General features: G+C 40.4%; 2 protein-coding genes across 3 annotated transcripts in view; one reads left to right on the top strand and one right to left on the bottom strand.

Annotated features, from left to right (window-relative positions):
- Nucleotides 1–3,156: 3,156 nt before the first annotated feature.
- The window catches only part of ncln (nicalin), a 49,216-nt gene continuing 33,644 nt past the window's right edge, over nt 3,157–18,728 (bottom strand). For both annotated transcript variants that reach the window (XM_059991247.1, XM_059991248.1), the window contains exons 10-15: nt 12,864–12,951; nt 11,538–11,576; nt 9,934–10,097; nt 6,671–6,724; nt 5,338–5,416; nt 3,157–5,078 (exon numbers count right to left, since the gene is read on the bottom strand). In XM_059991247.1, the coding sequence (XP_059847230.1) occupies nt 5,019–5,078; nt 5,338–5,416; nt 6,671–6,724; nt 9,934–10,097; nt 11,538–11,576; nt 12,864–12,951 (484 nt within the window). In that variant the 3' untranslated portion in view covers nt 3,157–5,018. The remainder of the gene's footprint in view (nt 5,079–5,337; nt 5,417–6,670; nt 6,725–9,933; nt 10,098–11,537; nt 11,577–12,863; nt 12,952–18,728) is intronic.
- On the top strand, nt 12,958–18,726 carry LOC132406062 (general transcription factor II-I repeat domain-containing protein 2A-like). Its single transcript, XM_059991249.1, has 2 exons — nt 12,958–17,082; nt 17,168–18,726. The coding sequence occupies exon 1, from the start codon at nt 15,921–15,923 to the stop codon at nt 17,076–17,078; it is 1,158 nt and encodes a 385-aa protein (XP_059847232.1). The 5' UTR covers nt 12,958–15,920; the 3' UTR covers nt 17,079–17,082; nt 17,168–18,726.

The following is an 18,728-nucleotide window of genomic DNA, read 5'->3' as shown; positions in this document are numbered from 1 at the left end:
TCCTCTGTGCCCTCTCCAGTACCAGCTCATGCTTTCTCTGATATGAGACCCAAAAATGTGGAACCACATTATGTTGATAATACCAGGGAGGATTCTGTTCACCCGCTGGATGTGCAACAGGCTGGTTCCATAATAAACGATTATTTTTTCTAAACCTATGTATTTATATTTATTTAGAAATATAGTGCAGAACAAGCCATCCCTGGCCCTTTGAGTTACACCACCCAGCAACTGACAGATTTAATCCTAATCATGGACAATGACTTAATGACCAATTAACTTATTGAACAGCTCATCTTTGGACTGTAGGAGGAAACCAGAGCACCCAGAAGAAATTCATATGCATACATGAAGAAATGTACAAGTTTGCTTTCAGAGGATGTCAAAAGTGAAATCAGAACACTAATGCCCCAAGGTGCAAGCGTTGCTCTAACTGATATGCTACTGTGGCAACCATATTAAGATACTTTGTCTATCGAAGAATTGATCTATTATGGAGAGAAACAAATAGTTGATATTTTGGGTCAAGACCCTTCATCGGGACCCGAGATAGAGGGGAGATGGTCAATATGAAAAGTTGAAGAGGTGAAACGAGCTAGTGAGCAATAGGCAGATTCAGGTAAGAAGGGGTAATGAGCAAATGGAGAAGGGGAGAGTTGAAATAGCAACAGAAGCTGGGAAGTAATAGGTGGAAATGACACAGGGTTAAAGATGTTGAATCTGAGAAGAGAGGACAGTGGAGCATTAAATCAAGTGAAGGAGATGGGGAAGGCAAATAGGAACAGTGCGGGAAGATGAGAAAATATGCAGATGCTGGAAATTCAATCAAACACAGCAGGTCATGCAGCATCTATGGAAAAGACTAAGCAGTTGATGTTTTAGGCCGAGACCCTTCACCAGGACTGGAAATAAATGGATGAGAAGTTAGAGCAAGGTAGTGGGGAGGGGAGGAAGAAGTACAAGGTGGTGGGGAGAGGGGGAGGGGTGAGGTAAAGAGCTGGGAGCAGATGTGAAAGAGATAAAGGGCTAGAGAAGGGAGGAATCTGACAGGAGAGGGTAGAAGACCATGGTAGAAAGGGAAGGGGAGGAGCACCAGAGAGAGGCGAGGGGCAGGTAAGGAGATGAGGTGAGAGGGGAAGAAATAGGAATGGGAATGTTGAAGGGGGAGTGCAGTTGCTGGAAGTTTGAGAAATTGGATATTCATGCCATCAGGTTGGAGGCTACCCAGATGGAATATAAGGTGATGCTCCTCCAACCTGAGTGTGGCCTCATTGCAGCAGTAGAGGCAACCATGGACTGACATGGATGAACAGTGCAGGTTTTGATTTGGTATTACTAACTATATCCACTGTGACGAGAAAGAATGTTCAAAAAAAAATCCATTGACTTTTGGACATTCAAGGGAATCAGGGCCACGTGGGGTTTGTACAAGTTAATGGCATTGAGACTGATGATTAGCCATGATTTTATTGAATGGTAAAGTAGGTGAAAGGTTTAATCCTGTGTCTGATTACCTTCTTATCTAATCATATTAGTGACTAATTAATCAGTGAATTCCAGAAAAAGTTCCAATTTACCACTTACTCTAAAAAACTTCAAAGGAAAATATAATCCTACACACAATTTGTGAAAAACATGAAAGCAGATAATTCGGCACAAGTCTTATGTAGTTATTGCCACATAGTACATAGGTCAATGGATGGGAATACTGCACCCTCTCCTGGCTGTACTGTGGTACTTTAAGTTTACAAGCTGAGTCAGAAATGATCAAAACTCATTCACATTGTGCTTTTTATTTCTCGCCAGCCCCCAACTTTAGACTTCTGCAAGCACACAGCAGCCCTGCACTGACTTGTCAGCCGCCCATTCCACAGCAAAACTCCGATCATGTGTCAGGACTTCGGTCACACTGGATGCTATTAATACCCAATGTTTTAAAAATTTACTTTTAAGATGTTGCACAGTTTGATAAAATTTCCTTGTGAACCTGTTAAACTTTAAGGGCAGAGTAGGAAGAAGGGAGGTACGATAGAGTAAAGGTTGACATGTTTTACAGCACCAGTGACCCATGTTCAATTCCCACCACTGTCTGGAAGTTCATACGTTCGTCCTGTTAATGCAAGGATTTCCTCTGGATGCTCTGGTTTTCTCCTACATTCCAGATGTTCACTTTGCAGGTTAATTGGTCACAGAGGTGTAATTGGGTGGCACATGCTTGTTCGGCCAGAAAGGCCTGTAACCCTGCTGCATCTCTAAATAAAATTTAAAAAAAATAAGGGCCCAGTTGATTTAGAAGAGAGTATGGCATATATTACCCACTGAGCCAGATGTAAACTGTCAGGAATTCCAGATGGTGGAATAATGGATTATTGGCATTTTACTCAACAATCATCATATAGACTGATTCTCTATGCACGCACATTTTTGTAGCCCCATGATATGTCTTGCTTTTCCTCTCTTGCCAAGTCTTAAAGACATCCACTCTTATGGCAGTGATGGCTCTACAAATTAGAGCAGAATCACACAAACATGCCATTGAGTAAAGGTCCACTTGATATGATCAGGAGAGGATATTTTTTTCTTTGGGTCAGTTATGCCAGCTGGCTCAAGTCATCAAAGACTAAGAACTACATTGAAGACTGGAAGTGAAGTTATCCCAAGTGATGTGCTTATATTTATCCTTACAGTTTATTTTCATGTTCAAATAAAAGTACCTAGCAGGAAAATTGGATCAGCTATGATGGAATGGCCTAATTCTACTCCTATATCTTATAAAGATCGTAATATTCAAGATTGTTTAAGGTCATATCTGCTGCACAAGTGTAAAGAAAAACAAAAAATAATTGTTATTCTGGATGCAATATCGCACAAAAGACAATAGTTAAAAAACACATTAGATATAAATACACAAGTTAGCTTATGCATTACTGCATGAAGGCAGTTAGTAAAGTTGATTCAAGGCAAGTTAGCAATGAGTGCGCAGGAATGGAAGAGGTGAGTGAGAGGTTTAGAGAGAACGTAGGGATGTCAGAGAAGAATTCAATGAGCACAGACATCCTTATTGACTGTAGATGGCAAAGACAGGTGGTAGAACTGGAACTGGGGGGGGGGGGGGGAACAGAATTCAATAAAAATTATCACACATCAACTGCTGAGTCCATTTTCCAATCAATTTATTGTTTCCCTTCTATGCATAGAAGTCATGATGAATGTCGGTGTTCAATACAACTCCACTGTTATCCCATAATTCTTTTCATTACAAATTAGAAAAAAACATCAATGCCAATAATTTTCAACAAATAACCAATGCAGACATAAATAACAGTTTCAAAGATGCAGCAATTCATATGGAAAGAAAAGGCCCATCAAGTTCCTACAAAATATGACTGCACTGACTGCAATATATGACTGAGAATGAAATAATATACTGGACATTTAGGTTAAAAGCTGCCATTTCTTACAGGTTAAAAAAGGTGGGTGGATACTTTAGAGGTTTTGTTCTTAATAGTACAGTTATCATTCCATATCTCTTCACAGAAACTGGGTCTGTATGAGGATGATCAGGACATGTCAATTGACCTAGTTGTCAATGGCCAGGCAGATGAATGCAGATTCAGATTCAAAACCTGGTCAGTGCAGAACTAACATGTACAGATAATGCTAGCTACTTCATTTCGCCCACATGACACCTGTCCCATTGATTTTTAACTTGAGTTTCTAACATCCACAAGATTTTGGGTAATATGGCCATTATATGTCGTGGGCGAGGCTAAAGAAGTCAGCTAGATTTTCCACCTGATTCTCAACTGTTCAGACATGTGTTACCAACGTACCCGGGCCAATTTAAACCTTTGAACAGCTTTGCATTGTGATTCACTGCAGAATAAAACTTTATATTGCACCCCAAGCGGATGCAATCTGAGCATAGAAGGGCTTTTAAACAAATTTATTATTGCAATTAACTAATTTCAATGATCTTTATCAAGAAGTTAGAAGAAAAATAATGCCAATAGATTAAATCCTGAGGTTTTTGGTGTGCTCATAAAAAAGATGAAACCTGGAAATGGAGCTATCTACCCTTTGGGCAGCAATCTTTACCAGGCACATTTAGATTAGGGTCAGCTTCACCCATCATAGAATAATTTCCACTTCTGTACACAGCAGTAAGCTATAATGCACCCCCCTGTGCAAAGAGTGTAATATGCATGCAAGGATTGCACACAGAGAAAAGGAAAACTGGCTCTCTTCAAATCCAAACAACTTCAGTAATCAGACTTTTTCCCATTGCAAGCTTTTGGTCTTGCATATTCTGTAAGAAAACTTCCTCAAATAGGCTCACACTATAAACTTAGAAAACAAAAATTAATGAGTGTGAATTTATCTATTATGGAATTCCATGACACTCAAAGCTCTTCATCCAAGTGCACATGGCAATGCAAATTTATACAGTTCAAGATGAAAAAAAGACTTCCGTATAATGAGACAACTTCTGTACAAGCATCTCTCCACTTGTACTGAAGTCACCTCTCTGAATGTTCTGTAGAGACAACTTCTCTGTACAGAACTTGTGCAGTACAAACTTCTACACAAGTTTTTTTAAAATTAACAAGTGTACCAAACGTTGGGTAGCTTTGTGCTCACAGTTTAATTTACTCGGGAGCTTTAAAGTGGCAGCCGAACAGATTATAACCAAACATACCTTCATGCATTCAAGACATGACTGCTTTCATTCTACAGGAAACCTTTAAATCTATGTATTATATCAGAGGGCAAGTGGCCCAGTTTGAGTAGTGCTTAATGTGGATTGTATTTGGATTAACATAGAAGAGAATTTTGTGGTACATCAAACAGTAACAGTGCTGTTATTTACGGAACATCGTCCAACACTTAAGTTGCTGATGCTGCATAATCAGAGTTTTGGCTCAGTGCTGTAGGTCAGATCCACACACATCAACAAAACGATGTTGCACAGGAAGAATCCAACCACTGCGTGAAGGTGCTAATACAGGGTAATGTTGTTAATGCTGCTTCTGCTTCAGAGTGATCCTTCGAACCGTATTGTAAATAAAGCCAAAATTCTGCAAAAGAAGTACATATCAGACACTGTGAGTGATACCTCCAGTCAGTGGGAGCATCTGAATTAAACCAAATTCAGCCCTTGACGGATTCCCACTTTCTTGATTTTTGAGAGGTGCATAGCAATCTTTTAATTATGTGGATAAATATGTCAATAATTAACAATACTTTTCCTACCCCGTTCTTATGTTGGGCAGCTTCACCTCACTGAAGTTGAGCACTATACTCCCCATTTATTGTCTACTTGCAGATATTTCTTACCTGAGCAACTAAATAAGTAAGTCCAAGATATGCTGCTATACATAATGCCAACAGCAGATCGAAGATGGCAGGTTTAACCCTGTAAAAGAAAGAAAATTAGTGGTAACATATTGGAAAATCTAAGATAAAAGGAGACAAAATTGTTTTGTGGTGCTCATTTTCAGTGTTTGAGGTGCACCACAAAACAACCACCAGGCCAGTATTCAGAACAAAGATCTTATATGGACTCTTCAATGTAATAAAATAACTGACACTGTGGCTAGAGGAGGGCAGGATTTGGAAAGAGCTTTGAGGACAAAATAAATGAAAAACCAGTCATGAAGGTGACTGGTCATCTTCTTAAAAAATATAGTATCCTGATGCTCTATAAATGCAAAGACTAGTATGGAGTAAGATGACATAACTTGAGAAAGATTGCAAACTTTGCCACAATTACCGCAAAAATTAAAGTGAAAAGTGCATAATCTATGGTTATACTAATAAAAATGAGGGAAATGGAACCCAGGAGTAAAACAGAGGTTTTTGAGATTAGGGAACTTAATAACCATATATACTTTCTTTATAGGACAGTATGTGGAGGAGTCTGTATATTTCATCCATAGTGAAAACCATACACCTGTTGTAATTGGTCAAGTGTCTGGGTGCATTTAATGAATATTTAAAATTCTACAACCTTTTCATTGTACTATGCCTAACAGGTGTGTACTGAAGCCATTCTATTGATCTCAACAGATACATCACCATATTTTTCCTTTCCTTGAAATGAGTACAGGGATGTTGGCATTATTACCCTGGTTTGAATGTCCAATCTTGTTCTGATTATACTGCAAAATAAAAACTACACAAGGAAATGGTACTGGGAGAGAGAGGGTGTAAGATCAGAAAATATGAAAACAATTTCTGGCATCTGTGACCATCAATCAAGTACTACTGGTAAACAGCCTGTTTTTTTGTGGATGTGTCACAATATGCCATGTCCCTCTAATCGGTCAGCTGGTGGCACACTTCCAAGATAATAACATGCCCCATTTTCCGGTAACTCACCAATTTCTAGTTTTGGAAATTATTCAACCATGGATAACGTCACAGCTGAACCTGATCCAGTATTCATGTGATATCCACACAGATGTCTTTAGTAGTAATTATTAGTTCTGACCTAATAATCAACACTAATAATTCATACAGACTTTTCCAACCCAAACACACAAATCCACTTCTTTCCACGAGTCATCCCAACCTGCTATTATGGGAGTTTCTAAACCTGGGTACCATGTTTTCAGTATGGTCATGCACTGGACCAAAGTAGTAATGACTTCTGGACTGTGTTCTGTACCTGTATGCGTTCATGGTTTGTTTCAGTTGATCGTAGAAGAGAAATTCTGGATCTCTGCAAATCAACATAAAATGATTTAATCAACCTTTCCAATTGAACTTTAAAAAACTTGGCTGACTTGCAAGTTAACATCCAGCTTCAAAAGGAAAAAAAAACACAGATTTTTAGACCCGTTAGGATTGATCCCGAGCATCTACATATACTGTTACCTGTATTTAGCTGAATTTTGTGGAACAATTTAATTTTGAGATGGAGGTAGGTGTAAGTAAATTCAATCTGCTGCCATGGTTACCCCATTTGCTTGAAGGCACCTTTTAAAGAAAGTAGCTCAATTTATGTGGCAACTTCTTTCAACCATCTTAAGTATTAATCAATAGCATCCAGGACACAGAACAATAGGGTGTTTTAAGAGACATGGAGCTTAGAAAAATAGAGGGCTATTGGTAACCCTAGCTAATTTCTAAACTAAGTACATGTTTGGCACAGCACTGTGGGCCAAAGGGCCTGTATTGTGTTGTAGATTTTCTATGTTTCTAACAGCTTTAGTAGTGCCGAGAAATCTTTAGCACTCATGTTGAGGGAGCACATAACTACTGCACCAATGAAAAAAAAAAATATCCATGTTTTCAGAATCTTGGCAGTTTTTTGCTAAAACCAAAATTTATTACTCATTCTTAATAGGCTTTGAGAAACCGACAGTGAATCATTTTTTGAATATTTATAGCCCTTTTCGTGAAGGTAAATGCACCGTGCTGCTGGGTAGCCAATTCCAGGATTTACTGTAGATCCTGCACCAGTGAAGGAGTGTGGTACATTTCTAAGTCACAATGGTGCGTGAATTAGAGGAGTCCGCAAGCGCTAGCATTCTCTTGTGTCCTGAGGAAGGGTCTCCTCCTGAAACGGTGACTGTTTCTTCCCTCCATAGATACTGAGGTCTTCCAGCATTTTGTGTATGAATCTCATCTGAAGCCTTTCCCCTTCCCAGTGATAGGGATCACAAGGTTGGGAAGCACTGCCAAAGTAGCCAAGGTGAGAATCAGTAGTACATTTTGTAGATGGTCCAGACTTTAGTAACCTGGACTAGTGACAAGTCCAAAGGAAATTCACATGCTAATTCCGGTGATGAAAGAGCTGTCCTGTTAAGATAAGCTAAACCATTTGGATCAGTATTTCTTGGGAGTTAAGAATGAGAGGAGATTTTATTCAAACATACAAGATCCTAAGAGGAATTGACAGAGTAGATGTTAAGATATTTTCAGCAATGCAAGAGCAAATGATGCTCTTCAGAGGGTAGATGCCAGATTATTAGACATAATTCAAAGTACATTTATTATTAAATTATGTATATAATATACAACTCCTTACCGGCAACCATAAAACAAAGAAACTCAATAGAATCCACTAAATAAGGATTGTCAAACACCCAATGTACAAAAAAAGAACAGAATTCATTGTGCAAACAATAAAAAAGTAAGCAAATAACCTTCCGTTCACGAAAGTGAGTTCACTGCTACAAAGCCAATCACCACTGCAGCAGGTCCAAGAACCCATATTGCAGGCTACGGTCTCAGTCAGCAAGGACACTGGCTTGTCAATCGCTTCCAGTTCTGACACCCTGACCTTTCTGCTCTGGCCCAGCACTTAAATTGGCCAAACATCAGTTCCTCCCTTGCTATTGGGCCTGGGACCTGCCACCTCTCTGATCTGCTGCTTCAAATTGGTTCCAAGTCCACTCCAGCAATGGGCAAACATCAGCTTGTTCCTTGCTTTTGGGCCCGGGCACCACCGCCTCGATTCACCCCGCATGTCATACCACAATCAGCCTGCAGCTTCAAGACTTCAGTTCACACTGCAAAAATGCCAGGTCATGCCGGCGGTTCAAAAGCTTAACTCTGAAAGGGAAGTTACAGGCTATTGATTGCAGTGATCATTGTTAAGAAAAAGTATGATTAAGAGTAATTTGTAGTTTTGTATGCTGCCAGTAAGGCGTCGCTGTGTTTCACCAGGGCCACCTTAAACTGTCATGTCATGTAGTCTGTTAAGGTGGAGAGAGATAAATCTTTGAAAGATCGAGGAATTGAGGGTTTTGGGGAACAGGCACATAAGATTTGTGATCATATTGACTGGTGGGGCAGCTTTGAAGAGTTTGAGGCAGTCTACTCTATTCTCTCATGTCGCCGTGTAATGATTCAGAAGTAGTAGTTCAAATTGCACAACTGCTTGAGAATCTAAACTGCAAATGAAATATACCTGGAATTGCAGAAGTAATGCTCATCAGAAACAAAGCTAGTGAATTGTTGCAAACAGTCATCTGATTATCCAATGCCCTTTAAAAAGGCAAACTGTTGTCCTTAATCAGATTGTTGTTAATCTTAGAGCCAGGGAGCAATACTGGAGAAGTGTCCTTTATACCGGCATAATAAACCACTCAATCCCAGAGCAACAGGGGTTATGCAACAGAAGATTAAAATTCATCCACAACTGAGAGTAAACAGAACTTCATCTGGCAGTTAAGACCTTGATGTATCAAGAAAGTGTGGTCACTAAGCAAGGCACTATTGTGCCAACTTTGGTGATACACTTAGGTCAAGGATTGTGGAGGACATTGACAGTACTTGGACAAGAGAGAGTCTGCAGTTACTGGAAACCAAAGCAACACACCCACACACACACAAAATGTTGGAGGAACCTAGCAGATCAGGCAGCATCTACGGAAATGAACAGATGGTCGATGTTTTGGGCTGAAAAGGAAAGGGGGAAAGACGCCATAATAAAAAGGTGTGCGGGGGGGGGGGGAATGGTAAGGAGGCTAGCTGAAAGGTGATGGGTGAAGACAGGTGGGTGGGAAAGGTCAAGGACTGGAGAAGAAAGAATCTGATAGGAGAGGAGAGTGCACCATAGGTGAAAGGGAAAAGGAAGGGACAGGGGGAAGTAATAGTCAGGTGAGAAGCAGTACAAGGTCAGAGTGGGGAAGGAATGGGAGGGGGGAGGGCAGGGTAATTGCTGGCTGGAAGGAGAAATCGATATTTATGCCATCAGGTTGGTGGAATATGAGGTGTTGTTCCTCCACCCTCAAGGTGGCCACATCCTGGCACAAAAGGAGGTCATGGACCAACATGTTGGAATGGGAATGGGAATCAGAATTAAAAGGTTTGGTCACTGGGAAGTCCTGCTTGTGGTGGATGGTGCAGAGGTGCTCGACATCTCCGACTACTTGGAACCTGTCCTACTGATATGGAAACTTAATAAAAACTAGAGAGTACCTTTTGTCTGCCTTCACATAATGACGCTTGACATCTTTCAAGTATCGATTCATGTAATACTCCAATGTGGAGATCAGGGTGCTATCCTTATCGATGAGCTGTGCTGCTCTTGGCTGTGCTGTTAGCCAGTCAAGTACTGATGACAGCTGGTCCTCTTGTAGTTGCTGAATTAGGAAAAAAAGAAACCAACAATGAGTTGCACACACTTTTGGAGTATGTCCTTTCTTTTTTGTGTTTGATTTTAAGTTGTCAAGCATGCTAGAATTTGAATAGTGAATTACTGCTGGTTAAGAGTGATACTTTTAACAGGTCAAGGCTCACAAACACCAGGAAAAGAGCTGGAAAGCAGATTCAACTCAATCCCTTCATTTTAACTTCCAAAGATGAGCTAATTCTAACCCTCACAAAACAATATTCACACTTTTGTCCTGCACTGTTTAGACAAAGCCTCCATTTTAAAACGATCACTCTTTTTAGAATCAGTTCTGGCCTTGCCACCTCTCCTTCCAAAATCCCTTCCAGCACTACAATTGTTCCTCATGCTTCTCTAGTTTTGGCATTTGACTGATCTGAAGTGACTAACTTCAGCAATGTCATTCACTGCTTTGGTTCCTCCAGCTCAGAGCTCTGGTAGAGAGACAGAGGTTTCAGAGATGTTTCCACTCTTTTTTCTTTTAGATTGCTCCTAAAAAATGATCCCCTTTCAAGGAGGCTGCTTGGGCAGCTGATTAAAACCCGACGTCAGCCATTTTGAACCAGATCAGAACTTGAGAACTGATCACTTTTCACGCCTGACTTTACATGAATCCAACAAATGTGGTGGGCTCCATTGAATCTAGAGGCAGCCAGGCCTTAATCCCGCTGAACCAAGGTTATCAAATTGATCTAGGTTACATACTTCAGTGTCAATACCTTTAGATAACATACCACGGTCAAATTAGAGGCAAATAAAATTTAATAGTGAGAAGTATGAAGCATTATATCTTAGGATAAAAAGCCCTGATGGATTAAAGAATAATTTAGGGCAGTTCAGTGAGAGAGAGTTTAGAGAGCAGCTGCCTTGGCACCAGAGTGCCAGGTTCAATCCTGGAGCTTGCATATTCTCCATGTTGCCTAGGTGCTCCAGTTTCTACCCACATCTCCAATGCACACAGATTGGCAGATTAAATGGCCACTGTTAAAATGCTCTTAGAATGCAGGCAAGTGATAGGATCTATAGGGGGTGGGGCAGAACTCCAATAGAAGCGGATTTGCAAAAAATAAAAGTTGGATTAGTGTAGATGGAAGCTCGATGGTCACCACAAGATCAGTGGACCAAGAGGCCTGTTTATGTGCTCTATGACTCAGTAAAAGCTAAAAGACAATGGGAGAAAGTTTCAAATAATATCCATGGTTGGTTAGTTTTCACAAAAGCTAACACTAATGGTTTGGGACATCAACACCAACTTCATTCTCTTCTCGTACACTAATATAGAACATTATTTCTATTCTCTTGATATAGAGTCACTGTAGCTACCAAGCAATTCAAAAGTGAGAAGCAGTAACTGGGATTTCCTTTTTGAAGAGCGATAAATACGAATGTTACAGAAATGCTTTCTGCTTACCATTTGTTCTGTGAAGATTTGCAGGTCCTCTGGGGCACCCTACAAAATGGAAACAAACAGAAAAATCTAAAAATTAATCAGGAAAACAAGACACCTCTGGAACTACACAAGCCTGTACTCTTCACTAAAGACTACCTCCTCATTCAACTTGTGTCTTTAGTGGCTTAATCACTCAAGCTGCGATATGTATCTGGGGCTGAAAACCGGTACAAGTTTATTGCATTTCAGAGAGAATGTATTTAAGAAAGAAGTTAATAGCAGCAGGAACAGGCTTTTTGGACCCTTGACCCTGCTCGATGGCTGATTTTTAAAACCAACACTTTCACACTTTATCCTCATCTACATCGATTCCTCAAACATCCAAAAATCTATCCAATCCCTCCATTGCTTCCCAAAGGAAAAGACAGGGTAAAATTCAGTTGGAACACTTCATGCTTTTTCCAATCTATTTATTTATTTAGTGATAAAGTACATAGTAAGCTCTACCAGACTTTTAAGCCACATTGCCCCAGCAATCCCACAACCCTGAGTAACCTTAATTTCATCGCAGGACAATTTACAGTGACCAATTAACCTACCCATTATGTCTTTGGACTGTGGGAGAGAACCTGAGCACCCAGGGAAGGCCCCAAAATTCTTACAGTACAGCATCAGAATAACTTTTAAATGAATAGGTACTGGTTGAATTTTGCCTCCTTTTCACTAAAAAAGCTTCCACTTGTGCCCATACCATCTCCATGCTTATATGCTCTTTGCAGTGTTCAGAAACATCCCAGAGATGGGCCTGGAAATTATTCCAATTCTGAGCACATGCATCAAGCCATTAAGTGGAGAAACAGAAGCAACAGCAGCAACTTGACTAATTTAAATCATGGATATTCATCCAAGAGAGGTGAAACAGGCATTAATCAAAAGATTAAAGTACACCATTATTAAAAGGAACAAAGAAGGGGGGGGGGGGTGGGTAGGAGGTCCAGTAAGTAGCTTTATAAGAGGGTTTGGAAGGAAACCCAGAGTAGTAGCAAAGCATTTCTGACACTCCCTTTTCCCTTTAAGCAAATGCATTTCCCTAATGTTTGAAGTAGGTTACACAATGGGATAAAATTATAGGTAGGAGGTTGTATTCTAGTATTTCACTGCAGAATACAGGGGAGTTTCCTATCAAGGGACACCTTTTATTTCAGGCATCCATGAACGGGTGCATAACCCAACGGAAAAACAGATTCTCCCAACTAAGTAGAATGTTATGTCATTTCATTAAAAGAAATACATTTTTCTGCAATAAACTGCAAAAAGTAAAAATTAAAGAAATTAAAACACCTGTACCTTCTCTGTTAAGTTGTAAATTACTCGTGCCAGTGCCTCAGCAATTACTTTGGTATTGCGACACAGCTTCTGAATATTGATTTGTGACCTAAATTCGAGAGGACAAAGAACACTTTACATTCGTTACAAGACACAGAGAATGCCTGCTGCCAGCATTTGAGGGGCAAATCCCTATTTATTTTTGGATAGGTCAGCACTGTGTTCTAATGTCTTTTCTTTAGTCCTCTCTTTCATCCGTCTCAAATTCATTAAGATATGTTTCAATAATCTTCCTCGAATTTTTCATTTTTCCTTCCCTCCAGTACCACACTTAACATTTAGGAGCAAATATCCACAAAAGTGCACATAAATTGACTATTCATACAAGGTATGAGTTGAATCATTCACTTCCACTCAGCAATTTATTTTCATTTCTTTCCCCCATTGCAATCTTATAAGTTTCAGTTTCATAACCCAGTCTCCTCTCAGGCTTCTCCCCCATTGCAACATTGCCATAATATAGAGGAAAGGGCAACCTTTCTAGATAAGAACAGGTTTCCTTATTTAGGGAATCTATGCACCGACTGCTCTCAAACAATTATATAAGCTTTTGGTTAGTAGGGTCTTCAGGATTTTGCATGGATATCTTTATTAAACCAGCAACCAGTTCCAAAAAGGAAGTTCCATGAGTTTAGAATGGGAAATTTGCATATTCAGTTGGATATTCAAACAATTTGTCAGTGATTAACCCTCTATGACCTTTTCCTGCTGCCTGCACGTTTGCTATTGGACTAATCAGCGAGTCACACTGCACAGCGTTCCCCTAATTTACTCGGACAACCAGAGAAGCAGGGTCTCTTTAATTTAAATTAAAACAAAATTCAAGCACAATTTAACAAATTGCAGAGAAATCAAAATATTAACTTAATGGCCAAACTTGTGGTGTGGCCACAGAGTGCACTGCTGCACAGAAAGGTGGGAACAGAACTGGAAGAGGGGATGCTGTGATGCGTAGGAGAGGTAGTTGCTTTTGTGGCTACTCTGGTGCTAGGGTCAAGGATGTTTGAAGCAACTGCAGGCCTTTCTGAAGGAAGAAAGTGCTGCATGTAAGTACTAATGACAAAGGTAAGGGATGATATCTTACAACAAGAGTTCAGGAAGCTAAGCAATCATTTTAGGAAGTTTCTTCCCTTCTGTCATCAGATTTCTGAACAATCCATGAACACCATCTCATAAATTCTCTTTGCACTAATTAATTTCTTTCTTTTTGTAATTTTTAATAATTTTTGATGTCAGGCACTGCACTGCTGCCACAAAACTAATCTCATGACATACGTCAAGAATAATAAAGCTAATTCTGGTTTTGTTTAAAGAGTTTAAAGATTGGAATTCCTGGATTGCCTCCAGTGCGTGGAACTCATGAGAATAGGAATAGGATTGGTGAAATGAATGTGTGGATGAAGGGATGGTGCAAGAGAACAGGCTTCTGGTTCCTGGATTACTGGGACCATTTCTGGGAAAGATGGGACCTAAACATGAGAGATGGGTTACACCTTAACCTTAATGTTGCAATATTTTTGCAGGGTGGTTTACAAGCACTATTAATCTAAGTTGGCAGGGTGTAAGGCTCAGAGCAAATGCTTGGCTGGAGAAATAGAATCACCTAGAAGTGAAACAGCTTTAAGCTCAGTTGTCAGCAGGCAAATGCACAACAAGGGAATTCCAAGCTAAGTTACATCAACTTCAATGCAAGGACTCTAACCAGTTATAGAGTCATACAACATGGAACTAGGCTCTTTGGTCTAAGTCGGGGGTCAGCAACCTGCGGCTCCCGAGCCATTTGTGGCTCTTTCACCTCTGTGCTGCGGCTCCCTGTGGCTTTGGGAAATAATTGGTCAGTATTTAATTAAAATGTATTTTATGTTAGTTTGTTAGCTTTTGAAATGTAATTCTAAATTTGAAGATTATGGTGATCTTGTACAATCTAAGTGTGGCGACACATTTCCTGGCACATCCGAAACGGCTCACAATTAGCCAGCATTCCGGCTAAGGGAGATAGCCTACGGGGGTTTGTGAGTACGCGTCTTTTGCAGCATCTGCGTCCATGGGGGCTGGGTTGAGGGAGGCTTAAAAGCAAGGCTGTTTAGTTCGAATAAAGTTATTCGACTGCAGTTTACTGACTGCGTGAGCACACCGCTACAACGTGTTTTTATCGCTATTAATATACGTCACCACTGCCAATACCTGACACCCGCCAGTGCGCGATTTCTTTAATTTTTCGATCCAAGGTAAGCCAACTATGGAGAATTCTAAAAAAAGAAAAGTGACTGAAGAAAACAGAACGTTTAATGATATGTGGACAGATTCATTTGCTTTCACTGTTGACGAGACTGGTTTACCGGTATGCTTAATATGCAATGAGAAACTAGCAAACAACAAAAAGTCAAATGTCACAAAGCATTTCCAGAATAAACACGCAGCCTTTGCTCAAAAATATCCGGATGGAGATGAGAGGAAAAAAAGCCGTTTCGGAACTGATGCGGAAGGTTGATCTGAGCAAAAATCATTTCCAGAAATGGATGAAGTCTGGAAAATCAACGACATACGCCAGTTATATTGACGCTCAGGAAATAGTCAGGCACGGGAAGCAGTTTACAGATGGTGAATATATAAAAGAATCTTTCATTAAGATTTCAGAACATCTATTCACGGACTTTAAAAACAAGAGTGAAATTGTGCAGAAAATCAGGGATATGCCCCTCTCTGCAAAGACTGTCAAAGACAGAACCATAAAAATGGCAGAAGACATCACAAGACAGCAAATTAAAGACATCAATTCAGCTGTGGCCTACTCGATTGCCTGTGACGAGTCTAAAGACAAAGGTGATATTGAACAAATAGCGTTGTTCTGCCGGTATGTAAACTCTGCTGGGCCACAGGAAGAACTGATTGAGTTGATACCTCTAAAAGACCAAACACGGGGGGGAGGACATCTGTGAGGCTGTCTTGAATTGTTTAAGAGCCAAAGGAATAAAGACCACCCATCTGGTGTCAGTAGCTACTGATGGGGCACCGAATATGACGGGAACGCACAAGGGATTTGTGGCTTTACTGCAGAAGTCGCTGGACAGAAAGCTGCTGACTTTTCACTGCATCTTGCACCAAGAGGCACTGTGCGCTCAAACATTTCCTCCGGAATGCACAGAAGTAATGGATGTTGTCATTCAGATTGTCAATAAAATAATGGCAAAAAGTTTAAATCACCGTCAATTCCGTTTGTTACTGGACGAGCTGGAAAGCGCATATTCTGATCTCCTGCTGCACAACAAAGTCCGGTGGCTGTCCAAAGGGGAGGTGCTGAAACGCTTTGTCGCGTGTCTGGAAGAAGTGAAAACTTTCCTGGGCAGCAAAGGGCTCACCTTTCCTGAGCTGGAACAGCCAGAGTGGCTGGAAAAGCTACACTTCATGGTAGACATGACAGCGCACCTGAACACGCTGAACACAGCTCTTCAGGGGAAAGGACGCACAGCCCTACACATGTTGGAGGATGTCTTGGCATTCGAGCGCAAGTTGACAGTGCTTGCCAGAGATTTACAGAAAGGCACTTTGTCTCACTTCCCCAATTTGAGAGAGTTCAAACAAGGTCAACACATGATAATTTCGGAGTATTTACATTCTGCAATCATCGCAATGCAAACATCGTTTGGGAAACGCTTCTGTGAGTTCAGAGAGGAAAAAAACACATTATCCTTCCCGGTCACTCCCTTAAGCATCGATCCTTCCCTACTGAATACGACTGCATTGGCAGGTGTGAGTCAACCTGATCTTGAGATGGAACTGGCCGACATAGCCGACAAAGACATATGGGTGTCCAAGTTTAGACGCTTGACAGCAGACCTTGAAGATGTTGCCCGTCAGAAGGCCGTTCTTGCTCAGAATCACAAATGGAGTGATATTGAAAACCTTCCAAAACCGGACAAACTTGTGTTCGAAACATGGAATGCTATGCCCGACATTTATGTAAACATGAAAAAGTATGCGCTTGGAGTCCTGTCGATCTTTGGATCCACATATGTATGTGAGCAGGTGTTCTCCAACATGAACTTTATTAAAAACAAACATCGCGCACGCCTCACAGATGACAGCTTGCGATCCTGTGTAAAGATGAAGGTGACGTCATACAGCCCTGATGTGCAGACGCTGTGCGCTGAGGTCCAGGAGCAGAAATCCCATTAACCAAGTATGATAAATATTTTAATTGCCTATTATTTTATGTATATTCATATTTTTTCATTGTTCAGTGAAATAGTCCTTTTATTTTTCAGGCTGACAGCTGGCTGATGTTATTTTTGGTTTGCTGCTGGTGGAAAATTTAAGTTCGGCGTTTTTCATAAATACAAGAAGGACTCAAATAGACATTGAGTATTTTACTTAAAAGTAACTTTCAACCCAACGTCTTTTTTTCGGAGTTCAAAATGTTTTTGATGCATGCAGAAATGTAATTTCGTTTTCTCTGCAGGAGTTCATCAATTTCATAAATGCAACACATTATAGTTTGTTTATACATAGCATAAAGGCAAAAAAAACGTTGTATGCAGTGTTATTTCATTTTAAATGTCAAACGGGTTTTGCGGCTCCCAGTGTTTTCTTTTCTGTGGGAAACGGGTCCAAGTGGCTCTTTCAGTGGTAAAGGTTGCTGACCCCTGGTCTAAGTGGTCCAAGCCAACAACAATTCCCATCTAAGCTGGTCCCATTTGCTTGCAATTGACCCTTAATTTTCTGAACCCTTGCTATCCATGTACCTGCTCAAGTACCTTTTAAATGGATTCTTATGATTGATTAACTTAATGCTTCAATAAATGCAGGGATTGATACTGTTGTATCACTAAGACCAGGTGGGGTGGGGGAGGGAAGGACTGAAAACTCAATATTCCATGTGGGTGCTGATTCACATTACAGTAATGTGCAAAAGCCTTAAGTGGACATATATATAGTGAGGGTGCTGAAGACTTTTATGTTTTATGTATTGCACTGTACTGCTGCAGTAAAAAAGAATAGGTTTCATGACTTAAGTGAATGATGATAAACCTGATTCTGATATGGGTCTCTGTTGTGGACTGAGAATGGGAAGGGGCTAGGGAGAGAGGAATCACGGTTAGGAAAAGGGGAAGGAAGAGGGCAGGGTGCAGGAAGCACCAGAGAGACAGTCTGTAATAATCAATAAACCAACTGTTTGGAATCAAATGACCTTGCCCAGTATCTCAGGGTTGGGTGTGTGTCCGCACCTGCGCTAACCACCCCCCCCCCCCCGTTCCTGGCACTCCTTCTCTGCCACATGTCCAATACTCCACCTTCGCCATTTCCAACATCCTTTGCTCCTGCCAGATTTACAAACTCGCTCCCATTCCATGTTGACAAATACAGAACTATGCAAAAGTCTTAGTCACACTAGATATATATATTAGTGGTTGACCTTTGCTTCTTAATTATTTTTAGTTCAGATTTCCAGCATCCACAGTAATTTGCTTCTGCCCCATTTATTTGCTGGCTTGAAGTTTATGGGATTTGAGATAATTTTGATTGATGATAAATTGGAAGTCAACGTAGTATTGAGATCTATTGAAGTGGCTTGGGACAAATTCAGCACAAGGACGCTCTAGTAAAACTTCTTTGACAATTTGGCTAATTTAATTTTTTCAAATAAATGAAAGTTGTTGAAAGAAGCTGGATGTGGGAAAAATTAATCTACCTATTACTTTACAGGCAATAAGTGCAAAAAGTTACGACTTTTGTTGTTTTTCTGGTTGTTTTGGAAACATACAATGGATCCTCAAGCATTCTAATAAAACACACTAAGCAAAATAACCGAAGCAGCAGTTATGAATC

Source organism: Hypanus sabinus, chromosome 16, assembly GCF_030144855.1.
Source record: "Hypanus sabinus isolate sHypSab1 chromosome 16, sHypSab1.hap1, whole genome shotgun sequence".
In the NCBI taxonomy this organism is placed as follows: Eukaryota; Metazoa; Chordata; class Chondrichthyes; order Myliobatiformes; family Dasyatidae; genus Hypanus; species Hypanus sabinus.
The sequence above is the reverse complement of the archived record's forward strand: the minus strand, read 5'-3'. Positions and strand labels throughout refer to the sequence as shown.

What these genes read in the sequence shown, in the direction of transcription:
- LOC132406062 (XM_059991249.1), top strand. Translation starts at nt 15,921, where the DNA reads ATGACGGGAACGCACAAGGGATTTGTGGCTTTACTGCAGAAGTCGCTG.